Raw genomic sequence first — 24445 nt, forward strand, 5'->3', positions numbered from 1 at the left:
TGGGCCAAGATTAAAAAGAAAATACCCTATGGGGTGGTAAATTTGGTAAGAAATTGGTGGTCTATCATTTGGGAGAAACGATCCGAACCAAACCTAAACCGATATGGATGGCTCCACCATGTGGGTGGCTAAAACTTAATTTTGATGGTAGTTCTATTCGCAACCCGGGTATTGCAGGTATAGGGCGCCTAATTAGGGACGATAAACAAACTATCATAATGTCCTTCTCGGGTCCGATCGGGATATGTGACACGAATGAGGCGGAAATTAAGGCTCTTTTATTTGGATTACGATGGGCATATGAGAACAATCTAGGACCATTAATAGTAGAAGGGGACTCCACAAATGTGGTGGCTTGGGCTTCGAGTACTTCAAAGGGGCCATGGCGTCTTCAAGATCTAATAGCGGAGACTCTTGATCTCATAAGGTTGATTCGGCCTAGAATAGAGCATCGAAGGAGGTCGGCATATGAAGAGGCAGATACACTAGCTAAGGTAGGGGTCTTGAGGGAGGACATGTTAGTGATCAACTTTTTGTAATTACTTGAAGAAATGATGTAGGATCATTGATCCCACTTTTGTAATATGATGGGGACAACTTGTCCCAACCAATATTTAATAAAATTGTCAATTTTCAAAAAGAAAAAGAAAAAGAAAGCTTCCACACAGAGATAACCAAATAGAATTCCGTGGCCCTGGAAATTCAAGGAGGTAAGAAGTCAAACTAGCCTCCAAGTGTACCCCTTCCCCATAAAGCCGATCCGCCTCCCCATTGGCTGATCTCCTTATATGGCGGAAGGAAATGGACGAGTTGCCTAACAGGTCCTTGATTTCCTCAAACTATTCTGCGAATATCCTCAGAAAAACATGGGATCCGGTCAGCCATCGAATTATATTTAGGGAGTCTCTTATCAACACTTTGTCCAAATCGACTCCTTCTAGAAACTTTACACAAACTTTACACCTTGGTGGAATGCATGAACCTCCGCCTCATTTGAGTCTGCTACCCCAATTGGGCCTGCGAAAGCCCACCTCACCCTGCCCCCCTCATCTCTAAGAACTCCCCCTATTCCTGCTGGACCCAGGTTTCAATACTCGAACCGTCGAAATTAAGCTTTAAAAAACCAAGAGGTGGAGGCTCCCATTCCTGCACTATGGTAGGCCTTATGTAATAGTTTTAGAAATGATATAGTTAATGGCTTCCATAGAGGCCTTAATGGTCCCATTTTCAAATAAGATTAAATAAACGTATCTTATATACAGATAAGGACTGATTTTGGTGCATCCAAATAGTCCTTTTTCAGATGATATCTCGAATAGGATCCCATTCTTTTTCAGTTTTGTTAATAACATATTACACATATCATAAACTCCTTCACTGGTCCTTGGATATTGGAAGGTGACTCCTCATGATATAAGGTGAATTCTTTTTAACATTCAAATTACCTTGGAGAATTCGTGGTAGTGTTGAAGAGATCAGTGACATTTCCAGTTCTTGAGATCTTTTCCACAACATTCATGGCAAGGCAAATGAGACCACTCACAGTGAACTCAATTTACGTAGCTTAGCTAGGAAAATAATAATCCCTTATTGGATCATCTTTTTATTACAATGATCACAGCTCATTTTTTTCTTCTCAAGTGCAGAAAAATTAGTGTTTGAAAATTTTCATCCAGTTAGTTATGTACCACATTTTGGATTGTCAACAGATCCGTTATCAGAGAGTAGGATAGAGAAACCCCATCCTGTATATGTTCCCCGGGATGAAACTTTTGAGGAAATCAAGCAGGCAACATTTTCTGCTGGAGCCCTGAAAGCACTGCTCCACAATCTGATACCAGCTCTTGTTTCCACCCTTTCAAGTACGGACAATCCATTCAAGTGCTTTTCCGAAATTGACAAGCTATACAATGATGGGGTTGTTTTGAAACACGAGGAACAAAATGAAGTTTTTGGCAACTTTGTTCTGCCCATGATGTTAAAGAAGGTTGTGAGTGCAAGTGAACGTTTGCTGAAATATGAAATCCCATCCATAATTTCAAGTATGTACCAATGCCCTTGTACCCCTTCTTCAATTTTTAGCTCTTGGATTGTATTCAATCCACTTGTAATTATGGATTATGTACTATATTTCCAGGAGATAGATTTGCATGGCTGCGTGACAATGAATTTGTTCGTCAAACACTGGCTGGTGTAAATCCAGTAAACATCGAAAGAATAAAGGTATTTATAGCCATACATTTCTTATTTAAAAAAAAAAAAAATCAATGATGTTTCCTCTGACACAGTGTGAAGATTTTGTTTCCACTTTTTTCAGAATCCTTAATTTGGAAAGTACATTGCAGGAATTTCCAATTCGCAGCAAATTAGATCCTGTAGTTTACGGGTCTCCGGAGTCGGCCATAACAAAGGAACTCATAGAAGAGGAACTGAATGGAATGAGTTTTACAGAGGTACAAGTGATACACATGTTCACTCCATGAATCCTTTGCATCTTTTGAGATTTAAGGCCTCCTTGGGAGCCATTAACCATATCGTTTATAAAACCATTATAAATTTATAATCATTATTGACAAATAATTATATTTAGAGGAATGATAGAATGAAGGGCGCCCTTGCAAAAACCAACTTCAGGGGCACCCTCATTGGTCAATTTCAGCAAAAGTGCTTCTATGATGGCTCCGAAAAAGGTGGATAGCGCCATAAAAAGTGGAGCGGTTTGACTTTTGATGAAATTGACCAATGAGGTCTCCCTTGAAGCTGGTTTTTGCAAGGGCACCCTTCATTCTATCATTGCTCATTATGTTTAACTTTAAAATCATTTTTATAAAGTGTATGCTATTTTTTAGAAGTATCGAAAGAGGTTGGTACTCCTAGTTTTGCATTCACATGTTGGCATGCTGTGTGTTTTAGTTGGTTCTTTTTATGTACATAACTATTTATGTATTTGCAAGATTGAATGTTCTAATAGGTTTTGACTTTCTGTTTTTTTATAATGCAGGCAATTGAGACTGGGAAACTGTTTATAATTGACTACCATGACATACTTCTTCCTTTTATAAAGAAGATGAACACCTTGAAAGGGAGGAAAGCTTATGCTTCAAGGACAATTTTTTTCTTAGCTCGATCTGGAATGCTAAGACCAATTGCGATTGAGCTTACGCTCCCACCTACAGCTAATACCCTTCAGAGCAAGCATGTTTACACTCATGGGCATGATGCAACCTCCCACTGGATTTGGAAATTAGCCAAAGCTCATGTCTGTTCAAATGATGCTGGCATCCATCAACTAGTAAACCACTGGTAACTGGATCTACGTTGAAACCATATTGAAGCATTGACGCATACATACATGCATATGCATGTATGTATCTATATAACACAATATATGATATAGGTATACATGCATGAATTACTGTATGTATTTATACAAGAGGAAAGTGTTTCTGAGCTCGAGCTCAGAAACACATGTGGACCCACATTTTTGGGGTGATCCAAAGCATTCATTTGAAAGGCCCTTACATGGATAGGGTTCCTACAAAAAATCAGGTCCATAGGATCATCCTAACCCTTCCATTTCCCGAAAATGGGCAGATTTGTGGAGAGACAGTATCTGCCCATTTTTTCCTCCATTTTTGGATGGGTTAGGATGATCCTATGGACCTGGTTTTTTGTACGCACCCTATCCATGTAAGGGCCTCAAATGAATGCTTTGGATCACCCCAAAAATGTGGGCTCACATGAGTTTTTCACGCTCGAGCTTTAGATAAGCTCGAGCTCAGAAACACTTTATGCAATTATATTTCTTTTGGAACGATTAATGTATCTGTTTACTGATCAATTGATCCACACTCAAGTGCAAAAGAAGTCTACACATCCTCTAAATAGATCAAAAGCTACTACTTTTGATAAAGGATTTAAATATCGGTTTTCGGCCGAAATTCAGTAAAGAAAGAAAAGAAAATTTCATTAATGTACTGAAATTTCAGCCGAAATTTTGGAAAAGAGCTTTAAAAATCACATTTCCCAAAATTTCGGCTGAAATTACCGAAATTTCCAAAATTTGGGACTCTGGCCAAATTTTCGGATTTTGGTGGTTTCGGATTCGGTCCCAACTGAAATCCGAAATTTCGGCTGAAATTTAAAACCATGCTTTTGATCATATTGAACATATACATTTAGTATTTGTGTCAGTGTTTAGTTTCAATTGTATAGATGATGTCTAATCATGATACTAATTATTCAGGTTGAGGACTCATGCTTGCATGGAGGCTTACATCATCGCTACACATAGACAACTTAGCTCAATGCACCCTATTTACAAGTTGCTGCACCCACATATGCGCTACACGTTGGAAATCAATGCATTGGCAAGACAAAGTTTGATAAATGGTGGAGGAATTATTGAGTCTTGTTTCAGCCCAGGCAAGTACTCTATGGAGGTGAGCTCAGCGGCATACAAGAGTATGTGGAGATTTGATATGGAGGCACTTCCAGCCGACCTGATACGAAGGTGAGGTCCTTCACATTCGAGATCATATTAGTGCCTCAATTTTTTATGTTCTCTCTTATCTGCTATTCTTTGTTTTCTCTCTTGCTTTACGAATCTACATATGCATCTATGCTTGTGCTTACATCAATAGCCCCATCACTTTGACATGGCCTTACCCTTTCCCGTATAATGTTCCTGCAAATGGTTAAAAGAAAAGCGGAACCAAAAAAATGAAAGGAGGAAAAAGATATATCCTAAAAAGTATGCAAGTTTGAATTGAACCAATAATGCTAGAAATTGCATTTAAAAGAAATTTTTCCCCTAGAAAAAAAGTGTTCTCTCTCTAGGAATACCATGTTGAGTTCTAAAGTGCCTTTCTCAGGTTTGGATCTGCTGCATGGTTTTGGTTTACCTGCTTTGTGGATAAACCGATAAAGAACATGCCAGATTGGCAGCAATCTCGCGGTTACTTTCGTTATCATTGTCGTTTAACATCAGAACCTATCGCACAAGTTTGTGAGAGTTTCATGGAGAATGATTCTTTTATGTTTTTTTTTTTCTCAAAGATCCTTGCATTTCCCTCAGTCCAAAAGTGATAAATGTTGGCTGCCAAGGTGATTATCATGCCTATAGCTGTTTGTCCCTTTCCCATGAATTTGCTTTTGAATCTAATAGGTATCCAAGAGGTCTTCGCCAATGCTTAAACCTCCATGAGATGGATCGCTATACCCATGCCAAGTAGGAGCATTGGAAGAATATGTGGTTTGTGCTCTCAGCCTCCGTGTTGCATAAGCTGCAGGTGGAATTATAAGGTATACCATTGGGTATCAACTGGTCAGCGGTGCCAAGATTTCCATGGAGGGCTTGCCATGCTGTTATGGCGTGTCTTGGAATATGCCCCTTGAACCATATTGTTTGTGTCCAATGAATCATCCGTTAATGTTTCCCGAGAGTATTCCAAGTACTTTTGAGAGTAAGCACTCCGTTCACTGCCTGTTTCCATGTTGGAGTATTTTTGTTGCCATGAATGGTTAGTGATGCAGATAACTATTTTTTTATGTCTTCAAGGGATGATTTGTTGAAATTTTGGTCCCATTCTCCATTGGAAAGCAGCTCGCTTATATTGATCTTGTGAGGGATAATACTATCAACACCTCTTGTTGCTATTTGGGAGAGCAGAGAACCATCGGGGTGCCAATGTTCCAAGAAAAAAATAATGCCATTTTCATCGCCTATGATATAGCAGATACTATGCTTGGGTTTTTCTCTAGCTTGAAGGTTGCTCCTGAAGCCCCAAGATACGTTGTGGGTCATGTCTATTAATCAGATGCTTTTTCCTTGTAAGTACTTTTTGTGCACCCAAGAGCACCATTGGGTGTCACACCTATTGATCATGTGCCAGAGGTTTTAGATTAGTGAGGCTTTGTAAAGATCCACAATGCGCCTAATGTCTAGCCCCCTTCTGATTTCGGATTGCATATGTCCTGGCAAGCTATGGGATGTAACTTGCGCTTTATTTTGTGCCCAACCCTTGTGAGATCTTTAAATAGTTTCTCAATATTTTCCATGACTCCCTTTGGGAGGTAGGAGTTGAGAACAGTTCTAACTAATTCAATGCGACCTGCTTTTGTGAGTTATCGATTATTCCACATTGATATTTTTTTTTGCGGATCTTACCAAGGAGAGGGAGGCATTCTCTTGCAGTCAATCTTGAAGTGAAGAGGGGATGTCTGTAATCCTAAGAATTGAACAACTTCAAAGAAACTTTCTATGGAATGACAAAGGATACCCTAGTAAGTCATGGGAATCGAAATGATAAAAATGATGATTCGGGAATGGTTGTGGAAGTATGGTGAAAACAGAGGTCTTCTATGTAGATCTTTAATAAATACCAAGTATGGTTTGCACTTTAGAGGATGGACCTGAGCAAATGCTTCCAGAATCCATGGAACTACTGTTTTGCTTCTCTTTTTAGAGTGACCTCAAGAAAAGATTTCAGTGTGGTTGAGACTTTTTGACAAGTTGACGGATCGGTGGAATTGAATTTCAACTTTAGATGGAATTTTTTAAATTGGGAATTGGACACTGTAGCATCTTTCCTCACAAAAAATAATTTGACTTGCATAAAGTGTTAGGAATAGATTTTCTTAGGACCAATTACCAATGGGGGACAAACATTAGGCAGAATTATCAACTGGACCCAGGCTTTTCAGAAATTACCAATGGGGGACAAAATCTGTCTTGTCAGTAAAAGCTGGACGAAAATACCCTTTGGCATATAAAACACGTTTTGACTTTGGAAGGGGGTTTTCAAGTCTCTATGATTGGGGTTATTAGGTATCAAAATGGGGTTACCAATTTTCAAGGACTTGATAAGCCCATTCAAAAATTGGTAACCCCATTTTTATACTAGATAACCCCAATCCCAGAGACTTGAAAACCCCCTTCCAAAACTCTAGTATCCTTGGCCAATTTTCAAGGACTTGATCACCCTATTCGAAAATTAGTAACCCCATTTTTTATACTAGATAACCCCATTCCTAAAGACTTGAAAACCCTCTTCCAAAACTCCAAAACTCTCGGCCAATTTTCAGGGACTTGATAAGCCCATTCTGAAATTGGTAACCCCATTTTGATACCTAATAACCCCAATCGTAGAGACTTGAAAACCCCCTTCCAAAGTCAAAACGTGTTTTATATGCCAAAGGGTATTTTCGTCCAGCTTTTACTGACAAGACAGATTTTGTCCCCCATTGGTAATTTCTGAAAAGCCTGGGTCCAGTTGATAATTATGCCTAATGTTTGTCCCCCATTGGTAATTGGTCCATTTTCTTATTTAGATGCTTTCCTTATTTATGTTATTGCTATCTTATATTAGGTTTCCTTATAAGCTTTTTTCTATTATGCTGATTTCTATTTCCATATTTTGCTTTCCCTAATTTCTATATAATGTAGATGCCGTATGGCTTTTGGAGCAAGGAATAATCAAATTAAGTTCAGTTTGCATCTTGGAGGTCGAGTTTCCTCGAATTAACTCATTGGAGGCCTGAGTTTCCTCGAATTAGCTCATTCTTTCCCTTTTTCTATCATCTTCTTCCCTATTTTCTTTTATGATAGAACGGTGTTCTATCAAGTTGGTATCAGAGCGGTTTATTCGTGGATTGGTATCAAAGATTTGAAGGTGTATTCTATGGCTACAGGAAACAATAATGGTTTGTCCTTAGAAGAGCAAGCCTTGGAAGCGAAGTTGGCTGCGAAGTTCGATTCGAGATTCCAAGCTTTCGAAGAGAATATAATGAAAATGTTTCAAGAATTTCTTTCTCAAAACTCCAATCCTCCTCAAGTGATGGAACCGTCACCTGGCGTGAAGTTAGGAGAGCCTCTAAGTAAATAGTTCAGCGAGAGCTTCGTCGAGAAGGCTTACATAATAAAATAGAAAAGACGAAACAGAAAAAAGAGAGAAAGAAATCGGATCGAAGAAAAAGCAAAAAAGCCAAAAAAGAAAACGGTTAATGATTATCAGCGTTCTCGAGTCCAACAACGTCGACCCCGAAAAATTTGTCATGCTTCTCAATCTTTTCAATGCCATAGAAAAGATCCTCACCTGAAACCATCCGTGAATCAATAAAAAAAAAGTACATCAAAGAAGCTTTGATGAACGGCATGATGGGATCGGTTTGCAGTTGGAGTGGCCTCAACCCGATGATGGTGACTAATTACAAGACAAAAAAGAGGCAAGAAGGAGGGAGCAAGAAGAAAGAAAAGGAGGAAAGAGAAGAAATTTGGAAAGTTCACAAGATCAATCTCCAACCTTGGGGACAAGGTTGAAATTAAGGGCGGGGGAATGTTCGGAATAGATTTTCTTATTTAGATGCTTTCCTTATTTATGTTATTGCTATCTTATATTAGGTTTCCTTATAAGCTTTTTTCTATTATGTTGATTTCTATTTCCATATTTTGCTTTCCCTAATTTCTATACAATGTAGATGCCATATGGCTTTTGGAGCAAGGAATAATCAAATTAAGTTCAGTTTGCATCTTGGAGGTCGAGTTTCCTCGAATTAACTCATTGGAGGCCTGAGTTTCCTCGAATTAGCTTATTCTTTCCCTTTTTCTATCATCTTCTTCCCTATTTTCTTTTATGATAGAACGGTCTTCTATCAGAAAGAGGTGGGGAAATGATAAAAAGATGTGGAGTTGGACATCTAGCGGAATCTTTATGATTAAATCCTTTTACAAGAACCTTGTCCAAAAATCAGGTCCATCACAACATAGAAGTGCTTGGAAAGTCAAAGATCCTTTGAGAGTCAACTCCTTCAGTTGGATTGTGTATGTAAATAGGATCCTCATGGTGGATCATCTTCGTCATCAGAAAAAGCTAATTGTCAATCATTGTTTACTTTGTCTCACTGATGCAGAGTTGGTAGACCATCTCCCTCTTCAGTGTAGTTTTACATGTAGACTTTGGTATTTTGTTCTCTGTCTTTTCGATTAGGGGTGCAACTCGGGCCGGGTTAGGTCGGGTTGAGGCCAACCCGAACCCAACCTGAAGAGCCATATCGTCAACCCTAACTCGACTCAACACGAGCCCCAACCCGAAGAGGGTCAACCCGTACCCTAACCCAAACCAATCTGAACCCTGTCTGACCTGACTTGAACCTGAGGAGCATTTCTTCATAGAAGAGAGTTGTGTAGAAAGAAAACATTTGGTAGAAGAAGAACCATATCTCTTCAACACAGAATGGATTTCTAGGGTTTATTCCCATACTTTTTTGTCGAAAAAACCGTAACCCCCGACGGAATCTCGATCTCTCAATGCAAAAAACAAAACCGCCAAGTCACATCCCAATCGCCACTTCCGATGCCGGAATCCGGCAAAACCCCCGCCTAAAGTCACAATTACTTGAGCTTTAACAGTCTTGTTGCTCAAAACAAACAAAAGCAAGACCTAGCAGAGTGAGATGACGATGACGAGCATTTGCCTCGTAAGGAGAAACGCTCATGTAAAATGGGAATAGAAGTTGGGCTCATTAATACTAGTGGTATTTTCCCTTTGGACTTGCAAGTGGTTTTTGGTTTTTGATGAATGAATTTTATTAATTTATTTAATTTATTACACGATACTCCCTGACTGACGGTAGGCGCACGTCTTGGGGTTTTCAGCAGTTGCAGAAAAGGAATCTCTACGTTAGATTTTATAAAATATTGTATTTCAAAAGCTTTAAAAAAAGGAATGTTAGGTTTTGTGTCGAGTTGGGTTGCGTGACGCTCAACCCTAACGCAACATGAAGATATTTGGTTGCTTTTTCTCAACCGTAACCCGATCTGACCCCAGCATTTGCCAACCCAACCTGAGAAAAAAACAGGTTGAACCCAACATGTTCGGGTTGAGCTCGACCCAAGTTGCATCCCTATTTTAAATGTCATTTGGGTTCTTCCTTGTGACTTGAATCCTGGACATTTACCCCATGGTCTTCTAGAGGTAGGGTCTTATGGAACTTATTTCTTGCTGCCACTCTCTAGTTTGTATGGATGGAAAGAAACTAGAGATTAAGGGATGGCAAAATATGTGCGCAATCATAGTCACAAATATCTGCGATTTTTTTCAACTTAATAGCAATTTTATTACGACATTTTAATAAACGATAAACCCCAAAATACTTAAAAAAAATTGCAATATTTTCATTTTTATCATTTCGTGAAAAATATCGCGATAATATCATGATAATTTTACAACAATTTTATGCTATATATATACGCACAAACTTGCAATAAATTCTCCCCTGATATTGTCTTCCTGAGAAATTCCTGAGGAAAATATTTGTAAGTTTGTGCGCAATATAACGAGTGAAATCTTTTCCTTGGCGGTCAGTTTGGCATCTCGTTCCTACGTTTAGTGGGATATTAGAGTCATCTTTCCACAGGTCTTTGGAGGAGATTGGGCAGAACAAGGTTTGTCTAGAGGGATCACGTCCTAGATGTTGGCAACCCCCACCTCTTAGGAGGTTGAAAATAAGCTTTGATGGATCGAGTATCGGCGACCCTGGACCGATAGGTATTGTAGGATTGTTGAAGAATTCTAATAGTGAGGTGCTTTGGGCCTTTTCGAGACCAATCAGGGGCAAAAGATGCTAATATGGTGGAGGTGTAGGCTTTGTTGAAGGGGATTAGATTTGCATTTCAATCACAACGAGATTAGATAAACATTGAGCGAGATTTCCTCAATATGGTCAGACGGGTTCGAGATTGGATTCACTTTCTTGGAGGTTTGCTGATGCCATAGAGGAGATTTTGGATAAGCTAGAGGGACATGATGTTGATTTTCAACATGTTGGGGATCGGCGAATCTGGATGCAGATTTACTAGCTTGATCAGGAGTAGATAGAGAGGCGATCCAGTTTTTTGATCATATGCCTAGCTGAGGATAGCATATGCATTCTACTTTCAGCTTTTTTTCCTTTGCCTTTTATCTTCTTGCTGTATTTTCTCATTGACCATCTCGGTCATCGGGCCTTTTGTCCTCTATTAATTAAAGTCTAGCATTCGGAAAAAATGATAGAAAGTGCATTCTTTATTTTAAATTTTTTAGCTTCTTGCTTCCTTGAGTGATGTACTCCAGATTTAAATGGCAGTATGCATCATGAAGAAATAAATGTTTTATCTATAAGATATGTCGACCAATATAGCATGAAACAGGCTATTTAACTTTGACATTGACATATGTGTAGCTCTCAAATGTGGAGATGGTACAGGGGATATGGCAATCTCTAAAAAACCCTTGGCCACAAATGTACTATGTTCAGGTTGGGCTGGGATCTACCCGAGTCCTCCCCATTTAGTTAACAGGTTTGAAAATTATTCTCGAACAAGTTCCAACGACATGTTTCTGGATCAAACCTGTACCGTGAAATCGGAGATATAGAGAGTAAACAGAAGTGTTACTTTAAGGATGTATGTAGCAGCTGTTTCTTATTGACTGGAAGTGGGCGTTTCTACCAATTTAATAAACTCCCCTTACCCCTTCTCCACTCCTCTCCCCCCCCCGCCCCCTCGCCCGCACACACACACAAAAAAGAAGAAGAGGTTAAACTCCTATAAATGAACCTAGGAGTAAAACCATTGCTCAAAAAATAAAATAAAAACCCATTGCTACTTGTTTGGAAATAGTATTTGAAGAAAAGGAGGTTATAGGAGATATCTTCTCTAACGGTAGGATAAAAATCCAGGATCATATGGTTTTGCAGCGTTCAATCAAGTGGATCATGCGAAATTTGATTTTATGAATGTAATAAAGGAATTCTTTCTACGAGGGCAAATCAATAAGGAAGATACCTCAATACATAATGGGTTTTATCCATAAGAGGGAGCAGTGGAGATCAAAGATTTTAGGGCAGTGAGTTTCTTAGGTAGTCTTAATCAAGGTTGCCAGAGCGGGAAGCGAAAGAGGGAAGTGTGAAGGGTCAGAGAATTTTTTTAATAGTTAAATATTTAAAAAAAAAAATAATTACTAAAAAATATAAGAAATAATTATATGAACCAAATATTTTAAAAAAACTTTTTATTAAAAGATCCAACATTTACTTAAAGGAAAATCACTATCAGCTGAAATGCATGTGTTGACTAGTTTGTTGACCAGTACGTTGAACAGTGCCTGACAAGATGAAAATTTTTAAAAACCAAATTATGAGATGTTTTACCAGACTTTTCAGATTTAATAATGTTTGGACATGATAGAATTTATGATTTTTTAAAATTGGAAAATACCCCATCATTTGAAATTTAAGATTTTGACCCGACCCTTCTTTTTTTTGAAATTTATGCTAGAACTGGAAAGTTGACTTTTTATCCATTTAGATTTGGGTCTTGAAACTATTTTAATAGATTCAAATGGAGGGTATTCCCTAATTTACATGTAAATATTAAGTTAAATGACTTTACATGTAAAAACTAAGAAGAGCAAGAGAAGATGACCACCAAGAAGAGAAGAGGACTCGGAAGAGAGATATAAAACGTGTTTCCCATAGAGTGGGAATCGTGTTCCCCACGTTTCCGAAATGGGATTCCCAAAATTGGGGAATCATGAAGATTCCCATTTCCGAATCGCATTTGGGGGAACCACGATTCCCCATTATGAGTAGAGATTCCTGCTTCCTTGTTCTTAATAAATAATAAGATAATTGTCAATGGGGCTAAGGAAGTATTAAGGAAAGATAATTTCTCCTTTGATGGAGCTTTTGACGTAGAAAAAGTTTATGGCCACGTTGAATGAGATTTTTTTGAATATTTAATGGGGAGAGTGAGGCTTGGGAAGTGTTGGTTAAAATGAGGTATGGCTTCATTTCATCTCCATCTCCATCTCCATTTTTCCAAGCGGAAGCCCAATAACTTTTTCAATGTTTGAGAGGGCTAAAGAAAGAGGGCCCTCACTCTCTATTTCTCATAAATGTCCTCATTCTCTATTCCCATCTTGGACTGGAGACCATAGATAAGCTTTCTTTCTAGTTGCCACTTAGTCGACCGATCTTTTTGCTAAGTTGCAGTGGGCCCTGGATATGTCGTTCATATAAAGGGGTCCCTTTTGGCCATTTTCACTAGGGCGCTAGAATGATCTGTGCACCCAAATGTCATTTGAGCGTCTGTGAGTGGATAAGGGAGTTTTGTTTCATGCAAAGAGCTCATTTGGTTTTCCTCACAAGGGCATTATATTATTATTGCCACCAAACTGTGATTTGGGTGGGCATCCTTGCAACCACTTATAAGACATGGTTGAGAGGGCAAAGGGGTTTGCTGTATGTTTTTCAGTTTCTGCTTCTGTTCATGGGACTATTTGAGCGAGTGAAGCCAGTCACATGGTAGGTAGTGCATCTCTACTTTCACCTAAATGGAGGGAGCATTTTTCCCTTCTCCATCTCCCTTTCCTCTCCAACCGTGAAGTGCTTGGGCCCTCATTCCGTCAACACTTCCAGGGCGTTAAGTTCAGTTGAGGTGTTTTCCACGCTGCAGCAATCAGTTTTTCTATGTTATCTTGTAAAAACCCGATTATCTCTTCTGATTTGGAGTGGGATCAATCATATGATCTCCTTTGAATGTTTTAGTTCTATTCAGCAAGTGTATGGACTGTGGTGTTTAAGATGTGGTAAATTTGATTCTTTTTCTTCTTGTTTTTCATCTTTATGGTTGTGATGTTGATTTGAAACGTTTCCTATGATTGGATTTGTATAAACTTCGAAGAAACAGGTCAACAAGGTCACTTACAAGTTGTATCACAGCTAAGTCCTACCAGCCGAAGCTTCCCACAGCGTGGGGGCAAGACTTCACTCCATTGGTTTGTTGGTGTTTCGTGAAGTCGGAACTATGAGTTCTCGCGAGTTGAAAGCTCGTGACAAACTAAGGGTGGTATGGAAACCCAAGAGAGGGGGTGAATTGGGTTTAAACTTTTTTGCGACAAATGCGGAATTTAAAACAAAGGCAAATCTAATTTTTCAAACCACAAAACAACGATAAACCAAATGCACACAAATATATATATATATATATATATATATATATATATATATATATATATATATATATATATATATATATGAGGAAACTGTTGGTGAGCTTAAGCTCACCAAACTTATGGTGAGCTAGCTTGCCCAATCACATGGGTCCCACAACAGTTTCCTCTATATATATATATATATATATGATTTGGTCGACACTTTGAATTTATTGCTGACACACGACACTCCGTTAGACACTTTTAAGTGTACTACTAGAAGTGTCTTTAGCTTTATATGCATATATATGTATGAGTGTGCCGCTATTTCTAGATTTGTATGGGTTTCCATGTCAGATAACTCGTATTCATGTTGAAACTCGGCACACGAATATGTGTCCACAAATCATGATTATATGTACCTTCTATTTTAGCGGTGTCCCCATTTCTAAATTTTGGGAGTTTGCCGTGTCCGACACTGAGAGAGAGAGAGAGAGAGAGAGAGAGAGAGAGAGAGAGAGAGAGAGAGGACCTACTCCACTCCACCAAGACCTTCTTGATGGGTTCACTAAGAACCCCCTTAACGGTGAGGATTAAACCAATTACACCCCAGAGAAAGGCTCTGCGTCTCCTTCACTTGCCACCATGGAGGTGGCTTCGCGACTCCACGCACACTCACCAAGGTACAATGATCTTTGAAGAAAGAAAAAAAAAAATCCCTTCAAGAGGGTTATGAAAGAATTTAGAAAGATATACAAAGTTGATCCTAAATCTAATCTTTGCTTAAGGATGAGAGAGGCACTAAACAAAGGTTAATCCACTCTTTAAAATGTTCTAGTTGGGTTTAGTAGTGTCAGAAGATCTTTGAATGGGTTAGGAAACCCATACGTATAGAGAACAAAAAACTAGCCGTTTTAGGGGCAAAATCGCAATTATTGCGAAGTCCTAAAAACTAGCTGTTAGAGCCCGATGGCTATAATTTCCATCCATACTCGGTCGACCTCTGGTCATTTTTTATTTTGCCCGCTAGCCAATGTCGGTTGACCGGGGTATGGTTGACTGGCGCTTATATGCTGGTCCTCTTTTTTTTTAATTTTCTCGGCCATCAAATTGCGGTCGACCAGACCTGCTTTGAAAAACGGTCCTTTGGGATTTTGGTCTTCAACTTTGGGATGTGTTCTCTAAGGCTTGTCCCATATGGAAAATGAATAACCCTAGTTAAGCGCCTTTAACATCCTCAATCAAAGAAAGGAAAATGCAATCTAAAAATGACTTGAACAATATAATCTTCTCTTGAACTTCAAGGCTTCAAGTCACCTTCACTTCTTGAGTCTTCTAAGTCTTTGGCACACTAATTTGCTCTCCAATTTTAGCTTCTAAGCCATGATCCAAGCATCCTTTATTTGCACATAAACAAAATCTACAACTAAAGACATTGAAACACATTTGTGATTAAAATTACTTGTGTTTAGAATCATCAAAACAAGATGGGAATGCCAAGGTGGGAACCATTGGGCGTACAATCTCCCCACTTTTGATGATGACAGCTGCAAGGGATTTTCCAATAAAAGCATATACATTTCTCTTCCTCTTTGGCATCAACAAAAAGATGGGGTTGAGAGGACAAATAAAAGACGGAAAAGATATAGAATCTACAAACTCCCCCTGAATCAAGGAAAACATGGAACTCTCCCTATTTAATTGAAATTTGTAAATCAATGGAGTTTAAAGATGGGGTACTGATCAAACAAGTTCAAGTTCTCCCCCTTTGGTAAGACTAACTCCCCCTTTCAAAATCAAGAACTCAAAACAATAGGGGTTTCGAAAATAAAAAATATGCCAAGGTGAATGAGTTGTTAAACAAAGATAAAACCTTGGGCTTTTGAATCAAAATTTGTAAAAATTTTCAATTTTCAGCATATGCCCCTAGACTAAATCAATTTCAAAATGAAATCAAGTGGAGGCTTTGGGAACCCAAACTCTCTCTGTCTTAATGCTATCCCTACTCAATTTCAGTGCACATTGGAGTTGATAGTGCCCATGAAGGCCGTAATAATGGCATCGGATTGAGGGTTTAGCAAGGCTAATTGCATTGTAATATGCATGTCTCGGTCTTACGCTAGCCTTTTTTAAGGACTGTCTATAATCTTGTCTCCATTCATTAAACCATATAGACATATCCTTAGCCTCTCATTTTCATTTTGAAGAGTTGCTTAGTAAATTCAAATTGTTCATCTTCAAAAGATTTGGAGGAACTTGCCCTATTTTGGAAATTCAAAATTTGGGTTTTAAGTTCTCCCAACGACCCTTTAGGGCCTCATTCTCAAGCCTAGAATCCTCAAAAAATTTCTCCAATAGGAGTCTAGTTTTAAAGATTGGGAAGAGGAGTCTAGTTTTAAAGATTCTACATCTTTTTTAAGTTTTGACATTCTTTATTTTAAAAAGCTTGTTTTTAGACATTTGTGCATCTAATGCACCACAAACTTCATCATAGGGCATACACTACTACTACTACTAGAACTTAGACCATCAAATGTTGCCATATAAACCTTCTTCCTTCCAAACTTCTTCCCTTTCTTCTTCTTCATCTTGTATAGAGGGCAATCCGGTCTTATATGTCCCAATTGCTTGCATTCGTAGCTCCGGGGTTTTTCCTCTTCTTTCTTTTCTTCCTTTTTCTTTTCTTTCTTTTTATGTTCATTCTTTTTATCTTTTCTTCCTTTCTTCTTCGACATCTTTTTAAATTTCTTGAAAGCTTCCAATTCATCGCTATCGGAGCTTGAGGAAGACGATGTTGTGGCTTTGCAGGCAAGCAACTTTCCTTTCTCTTTCTCTAAGAGCTCTGTCTTCTCTACTAGTTGGGTTTCCCTCTTCTTCAATTTCATCTCATGCTTGATGTGAGAACCAACTAGCTCCTCAAAATTTTCATGATTAAGGCCCTCAGATTCTTCTATGGACGTGACTTTGGGGTCCCAATTGATTGGGAGGCTTTGAAGAAGCTTGTTTACCAACTCCAAATTTGTATTCATTTTACCTAATCCTTCAAGCTCATTAACAATGTTAGAAAAACAAGTATACATAATGGCAATTGATTCATTATCATGCATTTTAAAATCCTCAAAGTCACTAACTAGCATATTGACCTTAGATGTCTTTACTTGAGAGGTCCCTTCATGCGTTACTTATAAAGTATCCTACATCTCTTTAGCCGTTTTAAGGTTACAAATCCTATTGAACTTGTTAAATTATAAAGATAAATAACGCCTTTCTCCAACAGCTTAAGCTTTTGGAGAAGTTGGTAAGTTAACATGGTATCGGAGCCAAAGGTCTTGAGTTCAAACCTCCCGGATAGCAAAAATCCACATGCGATGATCGGCCCAAAGTGGGACCACATGTGCCATGTGTTTGCCAAGTGGGCCACACGTGCGGGGGAGTGTTAAAGTATAAAAGATAAATAACGCCTTTCTCCAACAGCTTAAGCTTTGGGAGAAGTTGGTAAGTTAACAGAACTCTTTGGGTTAAAGAGCACAAATAAGGGAATTCATGGCCTTATGATTCAATGCAAATTTGGCCTTTTGAGCACTAGTAGATTCATTGAGATCGGTGGTTGGAGGATTGTACCCTTTTTGTATGATTTTCCACACATCAAAACCTTGTCTAAGAAAAATTATCATTCTAGACTTCCAATATCCATAATTGGTTCCATTAAAGAATGGAGGCCTAGTGGTGGATTGGCCCTCAAGAACATGGGAGGATGAGGTTTCCATGGATCTTTAGTCTTTTAAATTTTTTGAAAAAAAAAAAAAATTCCTAATTAAGAGCCTTTTGCTCTGATTCCAATTGAAAAACCAAGGGTGGTATGGCAACCCGAGAGGGGGGGGGGTGAATTGGGTTTAAAAACTTTTGCTAAAAATGCAGAATTTAAAACAAAGGCAAAACTAAATTTTCAAACCACAAAACAAATATAAACCAAATGCACACAAATAAAGATATAGAGAGAGAGAGAATGAGTGCACCTGATTTATAGTGGTTCGGTCCAACCTAAGGACGTACTCCACTCTACCAAGACCTTCTTGATGGCTTCACTAAGAGCCCCCTTAACAGTGAGGATTAAACCAATTACAATCTGGAGAAAGGCTCTGCGTCTTCTTCATTGCCTATGTGGAGGTGGCTCCGCGACTCCATGCACACTCGCTAAGTTACAATCATCTTTGAAGAAAGAAAAACAAAATCCCTTCAAGAGGGTTACAAAAGAATGTAGATAGATATACAAAGTTGAGCCTAAATCCAATCTTTGCTCAAGGATGAGAGAGGCTCTACACCAAGGTTAATCCACTCTTTAAGATGTTCAAGTTGGGTTTAAGAGCGTCAAAAGTTCTTTGAATGGGTTAGGAAACCCATATGCACAAAGAGAACAAAAAACTAGCCGTTTTAGGAGCAAAATCGCAATCACTGCGAAGTCCCAAAAACTAGCCATATTAGGAGCAAAATCGCTATAATTTTCACGTAGACTCGGTCGACCGCGCCTCATTCGCTAGTCATTTTTTTTTTTGCCCGCTAGCCAATGGCAGTCGACTTGGTATAGGGTCAGTCATAAACGTCGGTGTTCTTTTTTTTATTTTTTCGGCCATCAAACCACGGTCGACCGGTAAGGGTCAGTCGATCGGACCTGCTTTGAAAAACAGTCTTTTGGGCTTTTGGTCTTCAACTTTGGGATGTTTTCTCTAAGGCTTTTCCCATATATGTTATCATGTTTAGGGACTCTAATAACAAGGCTTTAAATTTCGGTTTCGGGGGTAATTTTGGTCCTCACCAACACCGAAATTTTAGCTGAAATCCCGAAATTTCGGCCGAGATTTGGCAGACGCGCTCGAAATGTCATTTTCTTATGTTGAAATTTTTTAAATGAATAGAAAATTAATATTTTAACACGAATTTCGCCGAAATTTCTGAAATTTGTAATTTCCTAAATTTGGTAAATTTCAGCAATTTTGGTTTCAGAACGTTTCGATTTCGGTCCACGGATTTCGGCCGAATTTTTTTTTTTAAAGATGACAAGTTACAAAATATTCAAATAGCAATCGGGACCAGGGGTGGTAAATTTCAGCAATTTTGGTTTCAGAACGTTTCGATTTCGGTCCACGGATTTCGGCCGAATTTTTTTTTTTAAAGATGACAAGTTACAAAATATTCAAATAGCAATCGGGACCAGGGGTCCCATCCTGCAATTACAAAATATTAAGGTGAATTAGCACGGGCATACCCGAAGCCAATTCAAAAGCAATCAGAAGATATTACAAAACTCAACTATTCCTTTACTCTATTATAATACCCGTATCCCTGTACCTATACATGATTCTATTATATACGTAATCCTTTCCTTTATACGCTGTTCGTTCCTTTCCTCAGCCCTTTCACCTGTACCTTTATGGGCTGCACAAAATTCTAGTTTTCCTAAGTAAGTTCTTCTTGAGATTATATGAAGTCGGAGTTCATGAAAACCACCAGTGCTACAAGATTCTGAACCAGAAGTCACACCATCTGAAAGTCTATGGCTCAAGATTTATCATAGATTTTCAAGGGAGTCAGCTGCTTTGGCGCAATCAAACTGGATAACCTTAGCAAAAGAACGAGTCTCTCAAGCTTTGGCTATTAGAGATCAAAATCTTGGACGACGACTAGCAATCACCTTAAATTTAAGCAAAACAAACCTTGAGTGGTATTGAGGGAATTACTCCCTATCATCCTACAGCCCAGATCCCGTAGTCTCAACCAGAGTCACCAAACTAACACAATCCTATACAATCCTGCACTAACTCCTCAAACACCTTACGAAGGGGAACGCCCATGCCCAACTCTCAATCTAAATCATTTAAACATCTATTCCAGGCTTGTTTTAATCATCTACTCCATGCTTGGTTTAAATTTCTTTAGCTCTTGCCTTTTGTTCTTCCCTATCTCTTTCCTTCATTGTAAGGAACATTTTTTTGGTTGCGCCCAAATCTTCCTCATATGTAATCCCAAAAACATCCCCTACCGACAGTAGGTCATTAAACTCTTCCGAGAATGATCCCCTACTCCTAGAATCGTCAGAACTACTATCAACCTGCTTTGCCTTACCTTTAGAGTCCTTGGGGACTTGGGGCTCCCCTACTCGCAAGTCTTCAATCCGCCCTGAGTTGCCCAGTGCAACAGCTACCCCCGGAGTCAAACTAGATCGATTGAGTTCCTGATTGCTGATAACAAATTTTCTTTCCTCCTCCCAAAGGCGCCGCCGGGTACGTCTTTCCTTTTCTAGAACCTTACTGAATATGGGAAGATCAAGGAGAGGTACATGCAGTTCCTTATCTCTAGTCGAATCCGAAGTAGGATCCAGATTATTGATGGAGGATGAGTTTCTCTTTAGCTGAACCCAATGCTTTTTTAGCGGACTAAGAGAAATCTCACACGGGGTCGGAGATTCCTTCCGAGCAAGTTTTTCATTGTAGCGAAGGTCTTTCATCAATTCAATATCCCCGTCCTCAAACAAGAAGCCCTGAACGGGCGAAGAGCTTCCATCCTGGACCGATTCTTTCCTTGACATAGCTGGCGAATTGATGGGGTCGAAGTTTTGGAGAAGCTTCTGACATTCGACAGTTAGTCTCCTTCTCCTATGATTTTCTTTCCTAACAATACCTTTTAATTTTCTTGTAAAGACTAAGAGGCCCCCTCGAGTGGTTAATACCTGTATTTCCGAGTTAGTATTTCTCCGGTGTACGTTAACTTTTCCTGTAAGCAAACGCTTTACTTTAGAATTCTTATTATTGTCTTTATGGAATCTAGTTTTAATCTCTAGTGCTTTTTTGTCCTTTACCGAGGTCAGTATACAGCTATCAGCAACATCTTTTCGAGAGGCCTTTCCTTTCTCTCAACGAGACCCTGCATTTAATGTTTTCTTTGTTTAACCACTTTTAGCCTGGTCCCACTTTCCAGTCACATCAGCTTTCTTACTCTCCGACATTCTAGATGAGACAATGGAGGTAAGCTTGGGAGATTCAAAATTCAAACCGGATCCCACCAACGGCTCCCTGTCAAGGTCGCAGGTATCGGGATTAGTGGTCATCACCTTGTCCGGTGAGTCAGCCATCGCCGGTAACTGGGCACCGGAAACCTGTTCAGGACCGTCACAAACGTCCAAATTATCTTTACTGCTTGATTCCCCCATAATCGAAACCGCCGTACTATTAATGCTATCCTCAGAGATAATCTTAACTCCAATAGAATAAATGCCGGACTCCACCTTTAAATTAATGGATGAGGTTATAGATTTCCACAAGGGGTTAATACCAATGCTGATGCAAAAGACATACAGTGGTCGTGATTACCAAAAAGCTGGGTTTGGATCACCTGACCCAGATGCTGCCCAAGGTATTCCACAATTGACGAAGACCAGGCGTGAAGTGGGATATCATAGAATCTTATCCTAACAGTTCTAGCTCCTGTATTATGAGCCGGGAACTAAGGTTGAAGAGAAGAGAGAAATCCTCCCAAAAAATCACCTCCACGCCTGAGGATTGCAATCGCCTAGGGTTCTGACTCAACGAAAAAGAATGTCGACAGAATTAATAGAGAAGGGCTTCTGCAGCTCCGGCAAACCCCAGCAATTTTTAGCCCACTCCCAAACGTCTTCTAACAACCAGGATGCAGATTTCAAAGTCCCAATGAGACAACTCTTTAAATACTACTTTCGTTCCTCCACCACAGTAATTGGGACCTCCAGGGGTGGGGGATCGGCATGAGTGTCAGCTTGGGAGGGACCGACTTTAGGTCTCCAAACCATGGCTGGGGCCAATTTGGATTTAAGATTTAAACATTTTCTACAAGCATTACACGTTCCAAAATTTCTATATTGGCATTTCGGACACATCCAGTCACTGCCATTAGATGGCAATCGGCGTTAAATTCAGAGGCTCTTCGGCCAAGGACTCTTCTGGCCCCAAATTCCAGACGCCTTATTCGAGTCTCCCTATCCTCAATACTACCCAGTGACCCTGAATGGGATCTAGGAGGAACCCAGTGAGATATATTAAAGTCGCCACCTTTCCCGAACAAGCTGAGAGTTCTCCGACAGCAAATATTAAGGATCCCCAAGGATTCAAAAACTTCCAGAGCAGGGTATCCTGCTTCCAGGAAGTCTTGGAAATGAACCACAGTAAGGTACAAGTTGGAACCACAAGGGCAAATTAAAGGTTCCACTGGAAACCCAGATACCACGCCCGCCGAAGGAGGAGACCGACGACATCTGAAAACGTCTCGGATAGTCATGACTCTATGTTTGCGCTTCCCCTTTTCTTCAACGTTTTCTCGGATAGTCATGACTATGTTTGCGCTTCCCCTTTACTTCAACCTCACCATTTGCATCCTCTTCACTATCATCAGTGTCATTGGCTTCGTCTTCGAAGAGTCCTTGGATTTCTTCCTCTTTTTAGAATTTGTAGGAGCATTAGCACCCCCCTTTGTACAATGCACTATCTTACTATTTCTGCTGAAATTTAAAACCTTGCTTAATAGACAATGATTAACCATAGTTAAGTGCCTTTAACATCCTCAATCAAAGAAAGGAAAATACAATCTAAAAAAGACTTGAACAACATAATCTCCTCTTGAACTTCAAGGTTTCAAGTCACCTTCACTTCTCAAGTCTTCTAAGTCTTTGGCACACCAATTTTTTCTCCAATTTTAACTTCTATGCCATGATCCAAGTATCCTTGATTTGCACATAAACAAAATCTACTACTAAAGACATTGAAACACATAAGTGATTAAAATCACTTGTGTTTGGAATCCATCAAAATAAGATGGGAATGCCAAGGTGGGAACCATTGGGCTTATAGCTCGGCAATGGGAGTTGATCCGCGAGCAGGCTTAGAGGGTGGTTCGTACGCTCGAGCCTGGCGAAGGCCGTATTGAGTTCACTAGAGGGGAGGGCGGTTAGTAATTTGTTTGGCTGTCAGTATCGGCACCCCATTGCCCTCCTTGAGCGCACTAAAATGGGAGCTATGGAGCGTCTAACAGCAGACCAAAGAAGGGGGGGACCATCCTCAGGAGTTAAATGGGGAGGAGTGAGACGACGTGAGGGCTGATATACGATTGGAGATAGATGATCTCATGGAGGACTACATGGCTACCTATAGAGGGTTATGAAAACTCATGAACTGCCTTGAATTTTGTATGTAAAGGTCCAAAAATCAGCCACGAGCCGAGGCTGATTGCAGGGCAGTAGCCGATAAGTTCAATCAGATTCCATTGTCTCACTACGATGGCTTGCCGGAGAACGCAGCCCCACTTTTTTGTAGAAAATGGATTCTTACTTTCTAGTCAATGGCACACTAGAGGCAGACATGATCCGTTATGCGGTTTTACACTTGGTGCCACGCACGATTGGTGGCATCAGGGTAGAAAGATGTTGTATTATGACAGGATCGCTCAATTTCAAGAATTTAGTGAGAGGCTGCTACGAATGTTTGACCCGACTCCACCAGAGTACCGATTCAGAGACCTTACAAACTCAGTCAAACGGCATCTTTGTAGGCCTATGTTTACGAGTTCTGTCAACTCTCCCTTGTGGTGGATGGGTTGAGTGTTGCCCGTCTAACATACATGTTCATGCAGGGGTTGAAGGAGCCACTACGAGGATGCGTGTCTGCTTTTGACCACCTCAGCTTGGAGTGTGTCATGACTCATGACCAAGGTGCTCACTAGGGAGGCCACCTCTACGTCCGCCAATACGAATCACCCCCAACAGGCCAGGCCACCACCTCCCATCACGCGACGACAAGGGCAGCAGATGTGCCTTTATCCCCTATACATCACAAGTGAGTCCAAGCACTGACCCTCTCAGTGGGACACCCCGTCTCACAAGCTGAGGGGGTCATGACACACTCCAAGCTGAGGGGGTCAAAAGCAGACACGCAAAGGACTTTACACTGATAGCAGTGAAACAATTCAGAATCTATTTCAGAGGGCACTTTGGGAACTATGACACAAGCGTGCTTCTCTCTCAGGGGTAAATCACTTCCATGTATTCGGAGTGAAGGAAATGATCAAAGGACACCCGCTGTCATCTTGGTTGGTACCGGAGCCACACACAACTTCATTAACAAGTCTTTAGTAATCCACCTTGCATCTTCCCTGTGGAGAGCATTCCAGAGGTTGACATCTAGGTGGCGAATGGCTTGATATTGTACTGTAATCAGGTTGTAAGGCACTTACTGGTCACAATCCATGGGTGTACCCTCTATGATTGTGACAGGTAAGTGCCTTACAACCTGATTACAGTGCACTTACCAGAATTCATGGCTAAGGGTCGAGAGATTACCTTTGGCTTCCACTAGGAGAGACAGATAATTTCAGCCAATCGCCTCAAAAGAATGATGAGGCGAGAGCAGTTTACATTGAAAATAGGTTATTTTTTTATTTTGGAAAAAATTCCC

The 24445-nt window shown here is 39.9% G+C and overlaps 1 protein-coding gene across 1 annotated transcript in view; it reads left to right on the forward strand.

Annotated features, from left to right (window-relative positions):
• Positions 1–24445, forward strand: part of LOX6 (PLAT/LH2 domain-containing lipoxygenase family protein) — a 48675-nt gene that overhangs the window by 11091 nt on the left and 13139 nt on the right. Inside the window, exons 4-8 of the mRNA XM_077370749.1 lie at positions 1710–2042; positions 2138–2223; positions 2346–2453; positions 3002–3303; positions 4247–4513. Of these exons, the coding sequence (XP_077226864.1) occupies positions 1710–2042; positions 2138–2223; positions 2346–2453; positions 3002–3303; positions 4247–4513 (1096 nt within the window). The remainder of the gene's footprint in view (positions 1–1709; positions 2043–2137; positions 2224–2345; positions 2454–3001; positions 3304–4246; positions 4514–24445) is intronic.

Source organism: Tasmannia lanceolata, unplaced genomic scaffold (genome assembly GCF_043159265.1).
Source record: "Tasmannia lanceolata isolate RefF3 unplaced genomic scaffold, GAP_Taslan_0.1 ptg000037l, whole genome shotgun sequence".
Classification (NCBI taxonomy): Eukaryota; Viridiplantae; Streptophyta; class Magnoliopsida; order Canellales; family Winteraceae; genus Tasmannia; species Tasmannia lanceolata.